Source organism: Durio zibethinus, chromosome 14 (assembly GCF_047325235.1).
Source record: "Durio zibethinus cultivar Kanyao isolate XHJ-2024 chromosome 14, ASM4732523v1, whole genome shotgun sequence".
Lineage (NCBI taxonomy): Eukaryota > Viridiplantae > Streptophyta > Magnoliopsida > Malvales > Malvaceae > Durio > Durio zibethinus.
This window is the reverse complement of record NC_143175.1, coordinates 11,354,469-11,368,188: the sequence shown is the minus strand read 5'-3', so window position 1 is coordinate 11,368,188 and position 13,720 is coordinate 11,354,469. Positions and strand designations below refer to the sequence as shown.

Genomic DNA, 13,720 nt, shown 5'->3' with positions numbered 1-13,720 from the left:
CTTAATATCAATCAACCCAATTAATATTATCTAAGTGTGAGAATGTTAAAATTTTCTAATAAGTAGGATGCTATTAATTGGTAATTTTATAATTTAATAAAATAGGCTAATATAAATTTAGTCATAATATGAAACATGTATGAAAACCTAAATAATTTAATAGTGATTACTTATAAATGAGCTGTACACATCTTATTAAATCAGTGAGGTTCAATAATTGTGTAGGCTTTTAACCCATAAAACTTTGATGGGAAGATTTTTAAGATTTTCATAAAATTGACTAAGTTATTTACCCATTAAGAGTGCCAGTAAAAAGAGAGCAAAAAGGAAGATTTAATTTGTTCAAAAAATTGCTGTTACTCCAATTTATCAATTATGTCTACCCAAACAAATATATAAATTAATTTATTTAATTATGATGTTTTAATATTCACATATCGATATTGGATTATGCTAACATCTTAATCATGTATATTTGAAATTAATGTGACCGCAATTAACACAATTCTGCTTGCGTTTCAAACTTGTCATCACATTACATTGTGGAAAATTTCATTTATGATCCACCTAGTAACTAGTAAAAGTAAATTCTGAAGCCAAAGGCTTTCAACTGGAATTTCATTGAACTGGCCTCCTTTTTGGGAATGGGTGATGCAATCCTTTGCGATCCACTTTCATGTTGTTCGCCAGGAAGAAACATTTAGATTTGAGTGGTCGATCTGATGAAATCGTGATCCTTTTCCTTGTCTCAGTTTGGACTTAGTCATGGTCTGTTTTTAACTTTGCAGGACGGCAGTCCAATGTTCTTAACTGACCAAGCTTTTGTGTCAAGCTCCATGAATAAATTATATAATATGTGCAAAAGAGTAAGTGAAACAGGTTGAATCGGAGTGGCATATACAAATACATATATATATATATATATATTGTCATGGTCAACTAGGCATATCTCATTTGTAATTGGAAACTTTAATCTCAAACAAGTTGATGGTTTAGCATCAAATTTCTTATGTTTTATCATTTGTTCAGTTTTGTTTCCACCAAATAGTCTTGTTTGAAATGTTGAGGATTGTGAATGATCATTATGATATTCATGTTTTGTACTTTAATCAAATTCACATGAATGAGATTACTACTCATTGGCTTTGTATTTCTATCAAATTAGAACAAAATGAGGGAATGTTGGAGCATTTGGGGAATCGATTTTAATTGTTTTAACGAATAAACGTATATCAATTATTTAATTAAATACTCCTTCGCATGTGCTAAAATCATAGGTGAAGATGGCATGATATTAGTAAGTAGGAACAAAGAAAATATGGTTTAGACAAAATGTCAAGTTCGTCAGGACCGACAGCGAAAGCAATCGGTCATATGCGTGCATGGTGCGGCGTGGCAGAATATAAGTGGGGGATTAGCCACGTTCAAGGATTGCTTGTTTAATGCTGGGGTTTGGTAGCGAATGGTCATCAAAGGCAAAGGCAAAGACTTAAAAGAGAGAAGAGAAGTGGATCCCATTGCCAGACTAGACCAGACGGGAGCCGTAGGCCACAAGACAAGAAATTATCTCTCTGCGTTTCCCTGGATGAGATGGTGCCACCTGGCTAATCCAGCTGGCTATGGCGATCTCTCCAGTCGAACCTAAGACCTTTCGTCCTTTCCATCTAATGCTACCAATCCGTTGACTTGTATTCTAAACTATACTTGAATGAACCCTTTAAAAACCGAAGTTGCCACTAAACATTCATTCCGAGTTCTGACCGTTGTTTACGTTGTTTTGCTTTAACAAAATTTAAATTTTTTTTGAAAACCCAATTTCTATTATAAATGACCATCAATTTTATTGATCTTGGAAAATGGAAACCACTTGGGAGTTGGAACCAAGGCTGTGATTGGATCAAAATTCTTGAATGGTACTTCTATATAAAATTGATATAATGTAGTTCTTTACTTAATATGGTTTTGGGATTTGTTCTAATCGTTCCCTTCTAATTAATTTAGTTTTTAAAAAGCACACATATTTATTTGGAAATACACATTTTAATTAAACATATAAGTTAACGAAAGACCTACATAACATATGAACAAGAGAGATTTAAATTGGAGAAATGTAATGATTTGACCTTGTCTTGTGGCATTTCATATTCTTTTTCAAACTTGGTAGACAATTAACAAATATTTTTTTTTTCTAAAAAGTACTATTTCATAAATGCTAGTGTTAAAAACAGAGAAAGGAGAAGGTGTCAATATATTATTTTCATTTAAAGAATAAATTTTTAATTTCACAGGATAAAAAATATTTATAATTTGTCATTCGTTAGTTATTTGGTTGATATTTTTATTTAAAGATCAGTTTATCTTTTAGAATTTAATATTTTCAAATATTAACATGAAATAATATTTTATAATAATAAATTATTTTTATTTTTTTAAAATAAGCCTAATAATAATAGAAAAAAATTTTTAGATGTAACACAAAAATAAAACTTACAATTGTAAGTATGTTAATATGTAAATATATATAACAAAATAAATATATTGACCATGTAATATTATTTTGGCATGTAAAATTTTTCAAAAATAAGAAACATGCATGATATAACAAAAAAAATAAAAAAATGATGACAATTGAATATTTATCATTTTGATTTTAATTATTATAATACTCGTAATTTAAAATCTAAATATTTATAAAAATATAAAGTCTATAAACGTATTCATTTTAAATTAAAAATAATTTATAATAAATAAATATATTATTTATACACAAATAATATATAAAATCTCTATTCAAACAGTTTACCAAATAGCAAATTTATTTATTTAACACTAAACGCAACGCAGCAAAATTCAAAAAGCACCTCCAAGAATTCAGACAGACATCGTCTCTTCCCTTCTCTTCTCTTTAACTAACAACGAACACAGTCCTCTCTCGCTGTAACCGTATCCTTCAAATTTACCTAAGGGAAGACACGTAGGATGCCACGTCATCATACATTACTCCTCTTTGCCTTAAATTTGATAGGCGCCGACATTAACTCCTCAATGCCCGCTCTGTGTCTCTGTCTCAGCTAATTCGGACAGCATAGAAAGAAAAGGCAAAAGAAAGCAGCGGCAGCAGCACAAGAAGAAGAAGAAGAAGAGGATGACAATGAGCTGAGATGAGGTCTGTTTTGGAAGTCAGAGTTTTCTAACTGTAACAAAAAAAAAAGAAAAAGCCTTAAAGACCCAAAGATCAAATTCCCTTCCCCTCCCTTATTTCCTTCTTCCAGTTTGATTTCTCAATTCTCAAAAACTTCAACCATAACTACTACTACTACTACTACTACTACTACTACTACTACTACTCAAGACCTCAACATTTTTAACTCTTCAAACACTCTTTCTTTCTTTCTTTCTTGCTTGCTTGTTTTCTTACCTACAAATTTTCTACGCTTTATTTTCTTCACATTTTGGCTTTCCTTTTGATCTAAGGGTATGTTTGATTTTATCCCATCTTATTTTTCTTTTCTTCTGGTTCTAATCTTTCATTTTCTTCATCAGCGATTTATTTTCATTTTCTAATCATTTAATTCTTTCCATGATTTCTAGCTTTTATATACATTAAAAAAAAAAAAAAAAAACAGGCTGTGCTATTTGTGGGTGTTGATTCATTTTCTTTTGCTATTATTTGGTTAATCAGTAAGGTGAATTTCTTTCCATTTTTTCTTCTTGGGAATTTGTATGCATGAGCAAATTGATGTCTTTGCCAAAGGTAGAGACTAGTAGATCTATGCATAATCATTCAGCTTAGCAAGTATCTTGTCCTGTCATTCCTTGCTTGGCTCAACTTGGCAATTGCAACACTTCAACCCCATTTCACATTGTATCTGCTCACAAGCTTGTAACATAATTTCTCTGCTTCCATAAGTCTAGATTGTAGAGTTGTCTACTTTTTAGCCTTTATTTCAACCTCCCCGCTTATCTAATTTAAATTTCCTGCCTGTTTATTGATTAAATTCCTTTCTAAGTGTCTTTTCAGGGGCAGTTGGTTTCACCTCTACATAAAGTTTTAGATCCTCTATGTTGTTTAAGTTATTATTCAAGTCTGTCGTAATGCAACATAAAATCCTTTGAGAATTACCACGAACATGCCTCATCTAATGTAGTCAAACCCCGTCTTGTATCTGTTCTTCATATATCATCATCATAGAATGCAATTTGGTTGGCATTATTCCAGAATCATGAAGTATGATATCCAAAAAGCATAGTGCTATTGTGCTACTCGTTACTCTATCTAACAAATATATTTCCATCTGTTCACAGACTGTGGGAGATTTTTCTTTACTGCAAGCACAATACCAGTGCCTATTTGATAATTGACTGCTGCAGAAGTAATGTTAGACGTCTGATCATAGTTGATTACATCTACATATCTGGAGCAATATGGCCAGTGGAGCAACTCCTAAAGTTCGATTAGTTAGATGTCCTAAATGTCGATTGGTTCTTCCAGAAGTGGCAGATTTTCCTGTATACAAATGTGGAGGATGTGATGCGATTCTTGTAGGTGAGAATCTTTCAAAATAAGAAACTCTTCACAGATCTTGCGAAACAAAATGATTTATTATCATCTTGATGAATGTGGGAAGTGAAATCGAATACTGAGTTATTTTCCTTTGCAGTTTTCAACACTTGCAAACTAGTTCCAGAATATGTGTAATTCTTCGATGCCTCAATAATTTTGATCCTTTTCCATGATTTTCTCAAATAATTTGAGCTTAGACATATATCACTCTTTCACAATGGTTAGATATTAATGATAGATTTATAACTTGGCTATCCTCATGGACATTTCCCCTGCTTTCTTGTTGTGACCAATCAAATAAAAATCTCCTACACCTTTTGGAAATCTAACTTCCTGTTTGTTCCTTATTTCGATTTCTTCCTGTTTGCAGCTAAAAATCAAAAAGCCATTGTCAAAAGCACATCCCTCTTGCAAGAAACAAAAGTTGCTCATGCAGATAAATTGGTTCACGTGTCTGAATATGAAGAATCTGGCAGCTCAACTCCACAGGAAGCTCTTCCTTCCCCTCCAGAGTATCACTTGAGTCAAGAAAGTGGAGGAAATCAGAACATATCTTGTGAGTCTCAAAGTGAAAAGCATAATGAGAACTTATCAATTGAAGGGCAACATATTGATCAAAATACATCCAGTGATATTGATAATAATTGTGATAAGCATGATGAAAATAGATCAAATGAAGGGCCGCAAAATGGAAGTGGACTGTTACAATTGGAATCTTTAGAATATTGCAATGTTCAACAGTCAGGAGTTTCCATTGGAGGTTCTTTATCCACTGAACTTCATCATGAGAATGAAGAGTTAATGTTAGTAGAAGAAGCAAATTTAGAAGCAGAGGCAAATGACAATTCCTCGCAGTTAGAAGGTGCATATTCAGAATTAGAGACTAATAACAAGATTGATTCCAACATTGGAGGCCCGAGCATTGAATACCCACCAGCTACAAGAGAAATTAATTTAACTGTTACTGCTTGTGCTGCAGCAGGGGAAGTCCTTTCATCATATAATGTTTTCTCTTCTCCTAATGAGCATCTAGAGCAATCTCAGAAACGTGAACATCAAGGGTTTGACCGTGAGTCTACAGATTCTTTTGAAACTGCCGATTTTGTCAGCCCTAGATCAGAGCTTAGTGGTCCTCTTGAATATTTGTCTAAATCCACTACCACCAGAAGCTCTCATGCTTATGATGGAAGTATCTCTTCTTATGATGGAATGGACGATCACTTCCCTGACCAGCAAATACATTTATTGAAAAATAACTTTAAGGCTGCTAACTATCTTGTTCCTGAAGAAAGGCACAGAAGGGACACATTGCCAGGCAAAGGTACGATGAATGGTAATTCTGGAATGCAAGATCATGCAAGAAATCTCTCATCAGATTTATCCAATACGAAGCATTATGCCACAGCAAAATACAGCAAGTGGCATCGAGATGAAGCGCTAGAACCTGTAATGCGTCACCATCCACCTAGAAACTGGCCAAGACTAGAGAGAGATGAATATCCATCTCAAATTCCTTTCTCTCAAAGGGCTTCCTTGCGTGGGAATGAAAGTGCGGGCCCTTCACATGAATTGCATGATGAGTTCCCTTTCGATTCAGCCTTCCATCCACTTGAGAAGGCTGAGTACAGTGAACAAGAAAATATGAAACTGTTTAGAATGGTGTATGAACTGCAGGATCAAATTAGCAAAACATGCCATGTGAATGGAAAGCCCAGTGGAAGGACTGCCACCGATGTACCTTGGAGGCAAAAGCATTTTCCTTCATATTACTATCAGGAGCGATCTGAGGAAGAAAATTTTTATCCTAGGTATCACGAAAGACATGGACATAGGAGCAGCTGGAGCCAGCAAAGTAGATTCTTGCCTATGCCTGTCTCAGGAGGTGCAATAAAGACTAGACATGACATTGACAATTCCTGCTTATGCTGCCATCCTCAAGCCTGGCAGCATTCAGAACAGTTGCCTCCACCCATCCGTCGACATAACCGAGGATTTTGTAGAGCCCACCGTGATCATAGTTGTTATAATTCCTACGGCTCTTGCTTCTCTAGTCCCCAAAGATATTTGGAGTCGGATTTTTCTATTTGGAGCCATGAAACTAAATCTGACGACAAGAGGTATAGAGATCACGAGGTGAAGAGGTATTTGCGGGAGAAACATAATTCAGTTAGGCGACATCTGCGGCCTACAGCAGGTGGAGCACCTTTTGTAACTTGTTATCATTGCTTCAGACCGTTGCAGTTACCTGCAGATTTTCTACTTTTTAAAAGGAGGTTCCATCAACTAAGATGTGGTGCTTGTTCAAAGGTACTTAAGTTTTCACTTCAAAAAGGAATTCATATAGTTCCTTATGAACTGGTTGCTGCAGAACCTCCACCAAGTGAGGTTGAGGAATGAAGTGATGCAGTTAATGTAAAAATATTTAATTCAGCATCTTGTAGCCCTGGTTGTTTGCAAGCAGATATATCTTACTCTGATGATTATGGACATTCCTGTTAAAGCTGCTCGACTGATGGAGGTCCTGTTTTTCATGCACAATTTCACGATCTTCAGGGCAATGCTGATGTCGAAATTATGTCTTGTAGTTCCTCCAAACCTATGGGACAGAGAAAGGACTTTGTTTTGAAGCAGTCCCACAAAAACCATGAGAATTCAATGGAAGCTTTTGATTCAGCGAAGCCTTCCTCGAATATGTCCAGGTCTCAGAAAGTGTCCTCAGAAATTGAAGAGTTGCCACCAATAACTGGATGTGTATGGCTTCATCAACTCATGGGCTTTTCTTCGCCGAGCCGAGTGATAAATGGCTTTGTACCATCCACGACTTGCACAAGCTCAGTCCACTCTGGCAAAAACTCAGATCAAATGGCTGAGTAACGTTTCTCAAGGTAATTGCATCTGGTAAAAGCTATTTTTTCATGACAAGTTGCTGTAGCGGGAAATGCTCAGTGACCTATTATATGATTGAAGTTTTGAAGTGTTAGCTAGTCATCATGATGTGATGAAATGGAAGAATCACCAAAACTGAGATTCCAAAATGAGAAAAAAAAAAGCTTCTGAGCCTCTGAGTGGAATAATTTCTTTGCATTGTTCCCTATTTAGAACCATGGGTGGAACAACATGGATCTGATTCTTTTTGCAGTATTATAGAACAGCGGTATAACACTAAGGTTTTGGTTTTATGAATGTGAAGGCCTTTATAGAGGAGACATTTACTTGATTTGTTTATTCATGAACGGCTGATCCTGGATCATGCATAAATGGTTGGAAACTAGACAATCTTTTTATATTTTACAAAATGAGATTTGATGTGTCATATTTTTTTGGCCAGTTTCAAAGTGCTATTATGCATTCATAGAATTCAAGGACACATGTTTGAGCCCATAGAAAACAGAACAAATCCTGTTCAAGTAAGGTCGTTATTATCATGGATAATAAGTGATCCACCAATTGCAAATAAGGGTAGCATAAGATTTCATTAGCAAATCCAACACCTATCATGAGCATAAATCTCTTTCTGCTTTCTATATATACTATGCAACATGCACTATGCCCAACTATTAAGTAGCCCCTTTTTTCCCTTGCATATACATAAAAGAGATGAAAGGTGAAAATAAAAGAAGAAAAAGAAAAATAAATATAAATCAATACATCTATAATTGCATTATCTATCCGAAATTGTCCCTATAGTTGCTTCTTCTACTAGACAAGATGGATATCCTTTGGTCCTGAAGCATGTTCAACTCAGGGGCCAGCAACCGTGTTTATCGGCCAAATTACAGAAGCTGTTTCATTAGAAGTGCAAACTCCCTTGGAAATCGCAGTCCATATGATTCACTTACCCTAACCTGCAAAGAGATGAAAACATAGAAATGGGCAAGAGATTAATATCACCATAAAGCAGATTCATGGAGGTTGACCTTTAATATCACTATAAAACATAGAAACGAACTTTAATAATTCCCTTTTACTTTCAGTCCTACTATAATCCACAGCAGAATAATTTGCCTCTCTAAGTGGTCAGGGTCAGAGAGGCTATTACCAGATTCATGTGTTCAAAAACTCAAAAAAGTGAAGAACTAATAGGAGTAACAGATTTTTCTTTTTGTTGAATGATATAGGCAGTAAGGGACTTCTATTCATAGACCAGTAGGCCAGCGGGCAGGAACCAGAGAGAGAAATATGGTCAATCAATGTAAATGTATGGCTTGCTTTCCTAAACAAATAATATGCCAATGTTTATACATTTTGAGAACATGCCAAGGCAACTTACTTATAACCTCACAAACTATGGCAATAGTAGAGTCTCTCTACCAAAAGGGAGTTGAGAGTTCATTCTTAATGGGCAATCTATGGCATAAATGTTTTAGTTAGATTTTGGAGATGCACATTTGATAAAGAAAATAGTTAGGGTCACACATCCAATTAATGGTGGGCTGCACTCCTATAACTAGGGGTGCATGCCCCAACATGTTTCCTGCATTGACATTGTCATTCCAAACATTAGATAATAGATAGTATAATTTATGTTTGACATAATAATTGCAGTTAGCTGTTGCCTCATTAACTTACATTGCTGGATACCTAAACTTCATCTAATAAAACAGCTTACCACATCAAGAAAGAGAGCATTCATCTGCCTCTCATCAACAATTATATTTGCAGAGACAGCAGTTGCAGTTGTATTTGTCCCCCTAGCAGTGGCAACAACTACCTCTGTATCAAGTTCCTGCATGAATAAAAATGAAGCACTATTATAGAATTTGAACAAGGGAAAATATGAGCAGGCAATTAATAGTAATAAGAGATAATTAGTTAAGGAGTTTTGCTAGTACACATCTGCTAGAATGCATCTTTCAAAATAATCATCTCTTTATTCCTAAGAAAATAACAGTTCTTTATGTTCCCACTACAGAACAGAGATCATTCTTAATCCCCTAAATTTGACTACGTATGTAGTCAACAGCAGTAATACCTATAAAAGTGATGGTTACTGTGATCAAGGAAACAGCAACCTAAAGTATCCTATGGTGCATCAATAGCTTATATACTAATGGCTAAATAATCCATAGGTATTTAACAACAAATAAGTGTTGTTGGTCCAAGGTAAAGTAATATTAGGTCAACAGAAATTTATTTGTTTAGATGAGGTTTTTTTTTTTTTTTTTTTTTTTGAGTGCTGGTGTGGGCATATGTACTTGCAATGCGCTTCTAAGGATATTGTTTGTTCACTTTTTTCTGGCAAGCATCCTGGGTTCCATATGCTTGCCTGCATAGATGAAAATATCTTTTCCAAGTCTCCCGCAAAGGCCTTAGCATCAATATCCTTATTGGTTGCTCCCATTTCAATCAAGGCAGATGCCATTGATTCATACTCTTCTGTTGCAATAGATGCCAAATACACTTCCATAGCAGCCCATGTTTTCGGTGATATGCGTCCGACAATACCTGTAAATTTAAATAACCTATTGAGAAACATGATATTGCTTTTATGCACGGGCAAATGGTTGACAATAGAAATAAAACATAAGCATGATATAAAATCAACAAATGCACTTGCCATATCTTCTTTAAATCAAATGTAAGCACTAAAGCACAGCATTGTCCATTGAACCATTTTAGTTATGGTTCAATAATTAAAAAGCAAATGCTAACTGTAGTTAATGATGGATGTCAAGAAAGATCAGGAAGAAAACATCTTTCCAAGGCGTAATTATAGTTCGCTAAGAGACGCTATTGTACAGGTCCAAGTACTCGATATCTAACATATTCAAATATAAAAGTATCTAGTTAACTTTTGCACAATATTCACAAATGGCTCTATTGTGAAAAATGTATAGAGTCATATTAATTGATTTCATTGTTTATAATCAAACAGAATTTTAGGTCTACTTTTGGCGGCTACAACAGAGAAAAAGAACCACTGTTTCTTGAATACAGAGTTATACCAAATATCCTCCAGTGATTTTTGCTAGTGTCTTGACCATAAATGAAGCAGCAACTTTACCAAAAGAAAGAATTACTTGAGGTTCCAGTATTTTGCACAAAAACACAAACATTTCCAGCCAAAAAAAAGTTTAGAAGGCTAAGTCAACAAAGCCAACATGTAACAGATTTACAATCTACATATTGCGATGAAAAATGAACACATATGATCATGTTCATATGTTTGCTCACATTCCTTAACAGCATAAAAGCTAAGATTCTTTATCCAAAACTTGTGAATGATGCTCCTTTACCTTAAAATAGAAAAAAGATCAGATTAAGTTGGGATTAACTTGGTGAAAAAGACAAACTTACCAAAATCAAGAAATCCAATGCGACCATCACGCAATAACCACAAATTGCCCACATGCACATCAGCATGGAAAGTTTCACAAGCAAGTAAACTACCAAACCTGCAGATATTATTCATGTCAACAGCATAAGTTCTTCAACTGGAATCCTGCGTCTCATATACGGATTACAGACATATTTCCAAGTATGTGAATCAATGCTGTCTTACCAGACATTAAGTGCAGTAATCAGACTATTCTCTGGGCTAGGGACAAGTGAACTTATAGTGTCTAAATCAGTAAGAGGAACTCCATATAGCCTCTCCATAGTCAAAACTCGTTGTGTGCTGCAATGTTTATACACTCTCGGAACAGTTGCCTGCCTCATTAATCCCATAGCTTCAAGATATCTTCTGAATGATTCAATATTTGTAGCCTCCTTATTGAAGTCTACTTCTTCAAGCATAGACTCCCATATGTCTTCAACAATACCAACCTACTGAAAGGAGAAATATCTTGTAATAAAAACTTTTCAATATAAAAAATTTACAAGAAAAGTCAGTGAGAGGAGGAAATAATAAGATGCTAAAATATCCTAAGCTGATGTAGGTTCGGTGATTAATAGCAAACACGTTATTAAGTTATGATAATGCTAGCTGTTCCAACATTTGTGGGTTTGACTAAAAAAGTAACAAGCAAACAAACACCTAGGCACACAGGAAAGCTTTATCTCCAAAAAAGAGGTCATGTGTTGTACTCCCCTATCTCCAATTTAATTATCTAAAAATAAATAAATAATAAAATCAGACAAGCTAATATGGAAGTTTGTAACTGCATTCTTACCAGTGATGCACGGTTGAAATCAGGATTCAAGAACTCCAATATTCGAGCCACAATATATACAAAGTTCAGGTCTGGCACCAAAATGTCCTCAATTCCAGGTTTCAATACTTTATAACTACATCATCTTGGGAACCTCTAAGCCTTGCACCATGTACCTAGGCATGACAATGTACAGTTCTAATAAAAGATTACAAACACATGCTATAAGATAAATGAGTAATTCTAGGGGCAAATAAAGAAAGGGGAAGAGAGAGCTATAAAAAAGTAAGAAAGATTTCAGACCTGTGCTATAGAGGCTGAGGCAATTGGTGTTGGATTAATATATTCATATATGCTATCAATTGGTCTCCCTAACTCTTGATGTAAGATCATTTGAATGTCTTCAAAAGGAACCGGAGGAGCTCTATCAAAGCATTTCTGGAACTCTTCAACATATTCTGGTGGGAATAATGTAGGTGCAGATGCTATGAACTGGCAAAAAGCAATCTAAGATGAGAAGCAATCTAAGATGAGCAATTGTGATGTAACATTTTACACAAGAAGATTAACTGAAAGATATGAAAACCACAATAGAATCAATTATATTCGAGGAAGATTAAGTTGAAAATTCTTTTCAGGCCATAACACCGAAATTATGATGCCACTTCCCAGACTCCCACAACATACTAAGAAGTTGAGCAACTGAAATACGGTATGGATGAATGATAATGCCATTTGAGCTCTATCAGCAGTTTATGATCAGTAAGAATCTTGGGAAAAAAAAAAATCAAAGCCTACTACTTACCTGTCCTAATTTGATATAGGTTGCACCCATACGTTCAAACAATTTCCTCAGGTAAAGTGGCGAAAGCAATCCCAGCTGCAATTGAGATGGTATTCCAGTAGATGCATCTGTTGACTGCAAAAAATTTTAGGGAATCAATCTATCTGTATTGCTTGATAACGGAAGAGCATGAGTATCCTTGAAAAGAGAAAAAGAAAGAGCTATCTGAGTAAAGCGTGTTGGGAAAAAGAAAAGAAAGAAGAGGCAAATACCCTTGAAACATCAGCAAGCCATTCCCCACCAACACCAACAAATGCTTGGATACCTTGAGCTAGCCTTAGGGCTCCCCGGGGACCTGTGCTTATAGATGTCTGGACAATATCCTCTACCAGTTTGGGTAAGTTCTCAATACTACCTGATAACGATTTGAACACAAAACTATTAAGAAATTCGTACAAGAAAAATTGACGGTGATAAAATAAATTTCCAATTACAGGGCAGTAGCAGGGAAACCCTGATGAAAGTTCAAATAGTGGCACTTGAAAGGGTCAAAAAGGAGGAAGAAAAAGAAGAAGACTAGTAATAAAACAATACAAAAGAAAGGTGGGTAATTGAAGTATATAAATCGGTGCAGAAAGCAAGGGGAAAGAGCAGTAGTTACTTTGGAGGCGAGAAGAGAGACGATCCTGTTGCTGTGTTTGAGATTGAGATGGTTGAGAGTATTGGAACTTGATGTTGGAGTTGGAGTTGGAGTTGGAGTTGGAACGCCCATTTAGCTTCTTCAAGCCAACAATCGATCTTATTGTACAAGCAGAAGCTGCGGAAGCTGCTGCTGCTGCTGTTGGTTTATTAGGCAACTGAGGGTGATGAAACGACGGTAAGCGCCCGCTTCTAAATGCTGAAACCGCCATTTTAGTTATTTAGTTACTACCTCAATAAAACTGAAGAATGAAGAAAAGAATTTATTGTTCAGGAAAAATACAGAGGAAGAGAGAGTCCTCCAGATTCTAAGAAGTAGGAAAAGCCTTTTTGTCATTGGTTCTTTCAACACAACAAAACGCTTCTGTCTCAATTTAATTAAATCAATTTTAATCTAATATCATCAGAAAATAAAAGCATGACAGAGCTGATGCCACGTGGCGTGGCAATTTGAGGGAAGCTTGGCGCTTTCCTTTCTCTGCCAATTTCCACACATTTTTCCTCAAATATTGTTAATTAATAATATTAAAAATTGAATTAATTTTTGATGAGATGAAAAAGAATATATTAATTATTTTA

General features: G+C 35.2%; 2 protein-coding genes across 5 annotated transcripts; one reads left to right on the top strand and one right to left on the bottom strand.

The window, feature by feature from the left end:
• The first annotated feature begins 2,821 nt into the window (after nucleotides 1-2,821).
• On the top strand, nucleotides 2,822-7,858 carry LOC111294263 (protein ENHANCED DISEASE RESISTANCE 4-like). Of its 2 annotated transcripts, none has more exons than XM_022887517.2 (3): nucleotides 2,822-3,166; nucleotides 4,306-4,546; nucleotides 4,935-7,858. In XM_022887517.2, the coding sequence occupies exons 2-3, from the start codon at nucleotides 4,426-4,428 to the stop codon at nucleotides 6,959-6,961; spliced, it is 2,148 nt and encodes a 715-aa protein (XP_022743252.2). In that variant the 5' UTR covers nucleotides 2,822-3,166; nucleotides 4,306-4,425; the 3' UTR covers nucleotides 6,962-7,858. The 2 variants fall into 2 exon arrangements, with proteins under 2 accessions (XP_022743252.2, XP_022743251.2); XM_022887516.2 differs by having other exon boundaries at nucleotides 2,822-3,475.
• Nucleotides 7,859-8,011: 153 nt separating this feature from the next.
• Nucleotides 8,012-13,720, bottom strand: LOC111294264 (putative aarF domain-containing protein kinase At5g05200, chloroplastic). Of its 3 annotated transcripts, none has more exons than XR_016327513.1 (9): nucleotides 13,104-13,720; nucleotides 12,715-12,857; nucleotides 12,464-12,577; nucleotides 11,962-12,150; nucleotides 11,067-11,332; nucleotides 10,862-10,959; nucleotides 9,760-10,009; nucleotides 9,174-9,290; nucleotides 8,012-8,409 (listed from the first exon to the last, which is right to left on the bottom strand). XR_016327513.1 is itself a non-coding variant. In XM_022887518.2 (9 exons), exons 1-9 carry the CDS (start codon nucleotides 13,351-13,353, stop codon nucleotides 8,338-8,340), a joined length of 1,428 nt encoding a protein of 475 aa, XP_022743253.2. In that variant the 5' UTR covers nucleotides 13,354-13,704; the 3' UTR covers nucleotides 8,012-8,337. The 3 variants fall into 3 exon arrangements, 1 of the variants encoding a protein (XP_022743253.2); XM_022887518.2 differs by having other exon boundaries at nucleotides 9,831-10,009; nucleotides 13,104-13,704; XR_016327514.1 differs by having other exon boundaries at nucleotides 8,378-8,409; nucleotides 9,794-10,009.

What these genes read in the sequence shown, in the direction of transcription:
- LOC111294263 (XM_022887517.2), top strand. Translation starts at nt 4,426, where the DNA reads ATGGCCAGTGGAGCAACTCCTAAAGTTCGATTAGTTAGATGTCCTAAA. An exon ending in ATGTGATGCGATTCTTGTAG is followed by an intron (nt 4,547 to 4,934) that starts GTGAGAATCTTT and finishes TCCTGTTTGCAG; the next exon opens with CTAAAAATCAAAAAGCCATT.
- LOC111294264 (XM_022887518.2), bottom strand. Translation starts at nt 13,353, where the DNA reads ATGGCGGTTTCAGCATTTAGAAGCGGGCGCTTACCGTCGTTTCATCAC. An exon ending in CATTGGATTTCTTGATTTTG is followed by an intron (nt 10,010 to 10,861) that starts GTAAGTTTGTCT and finishes TTAAATTTACAG; the next exon opens with GTATTGTCGGACGCATATCA. An exon ending in AGATATTTTCATCTATGCAG is followed by an intron (nt 9,291 to 9,830) that starts GCAAGCATATGG and finishes TTATTCATGCAG; the next exon opens with GAACTTGATACAGAGGTAGT.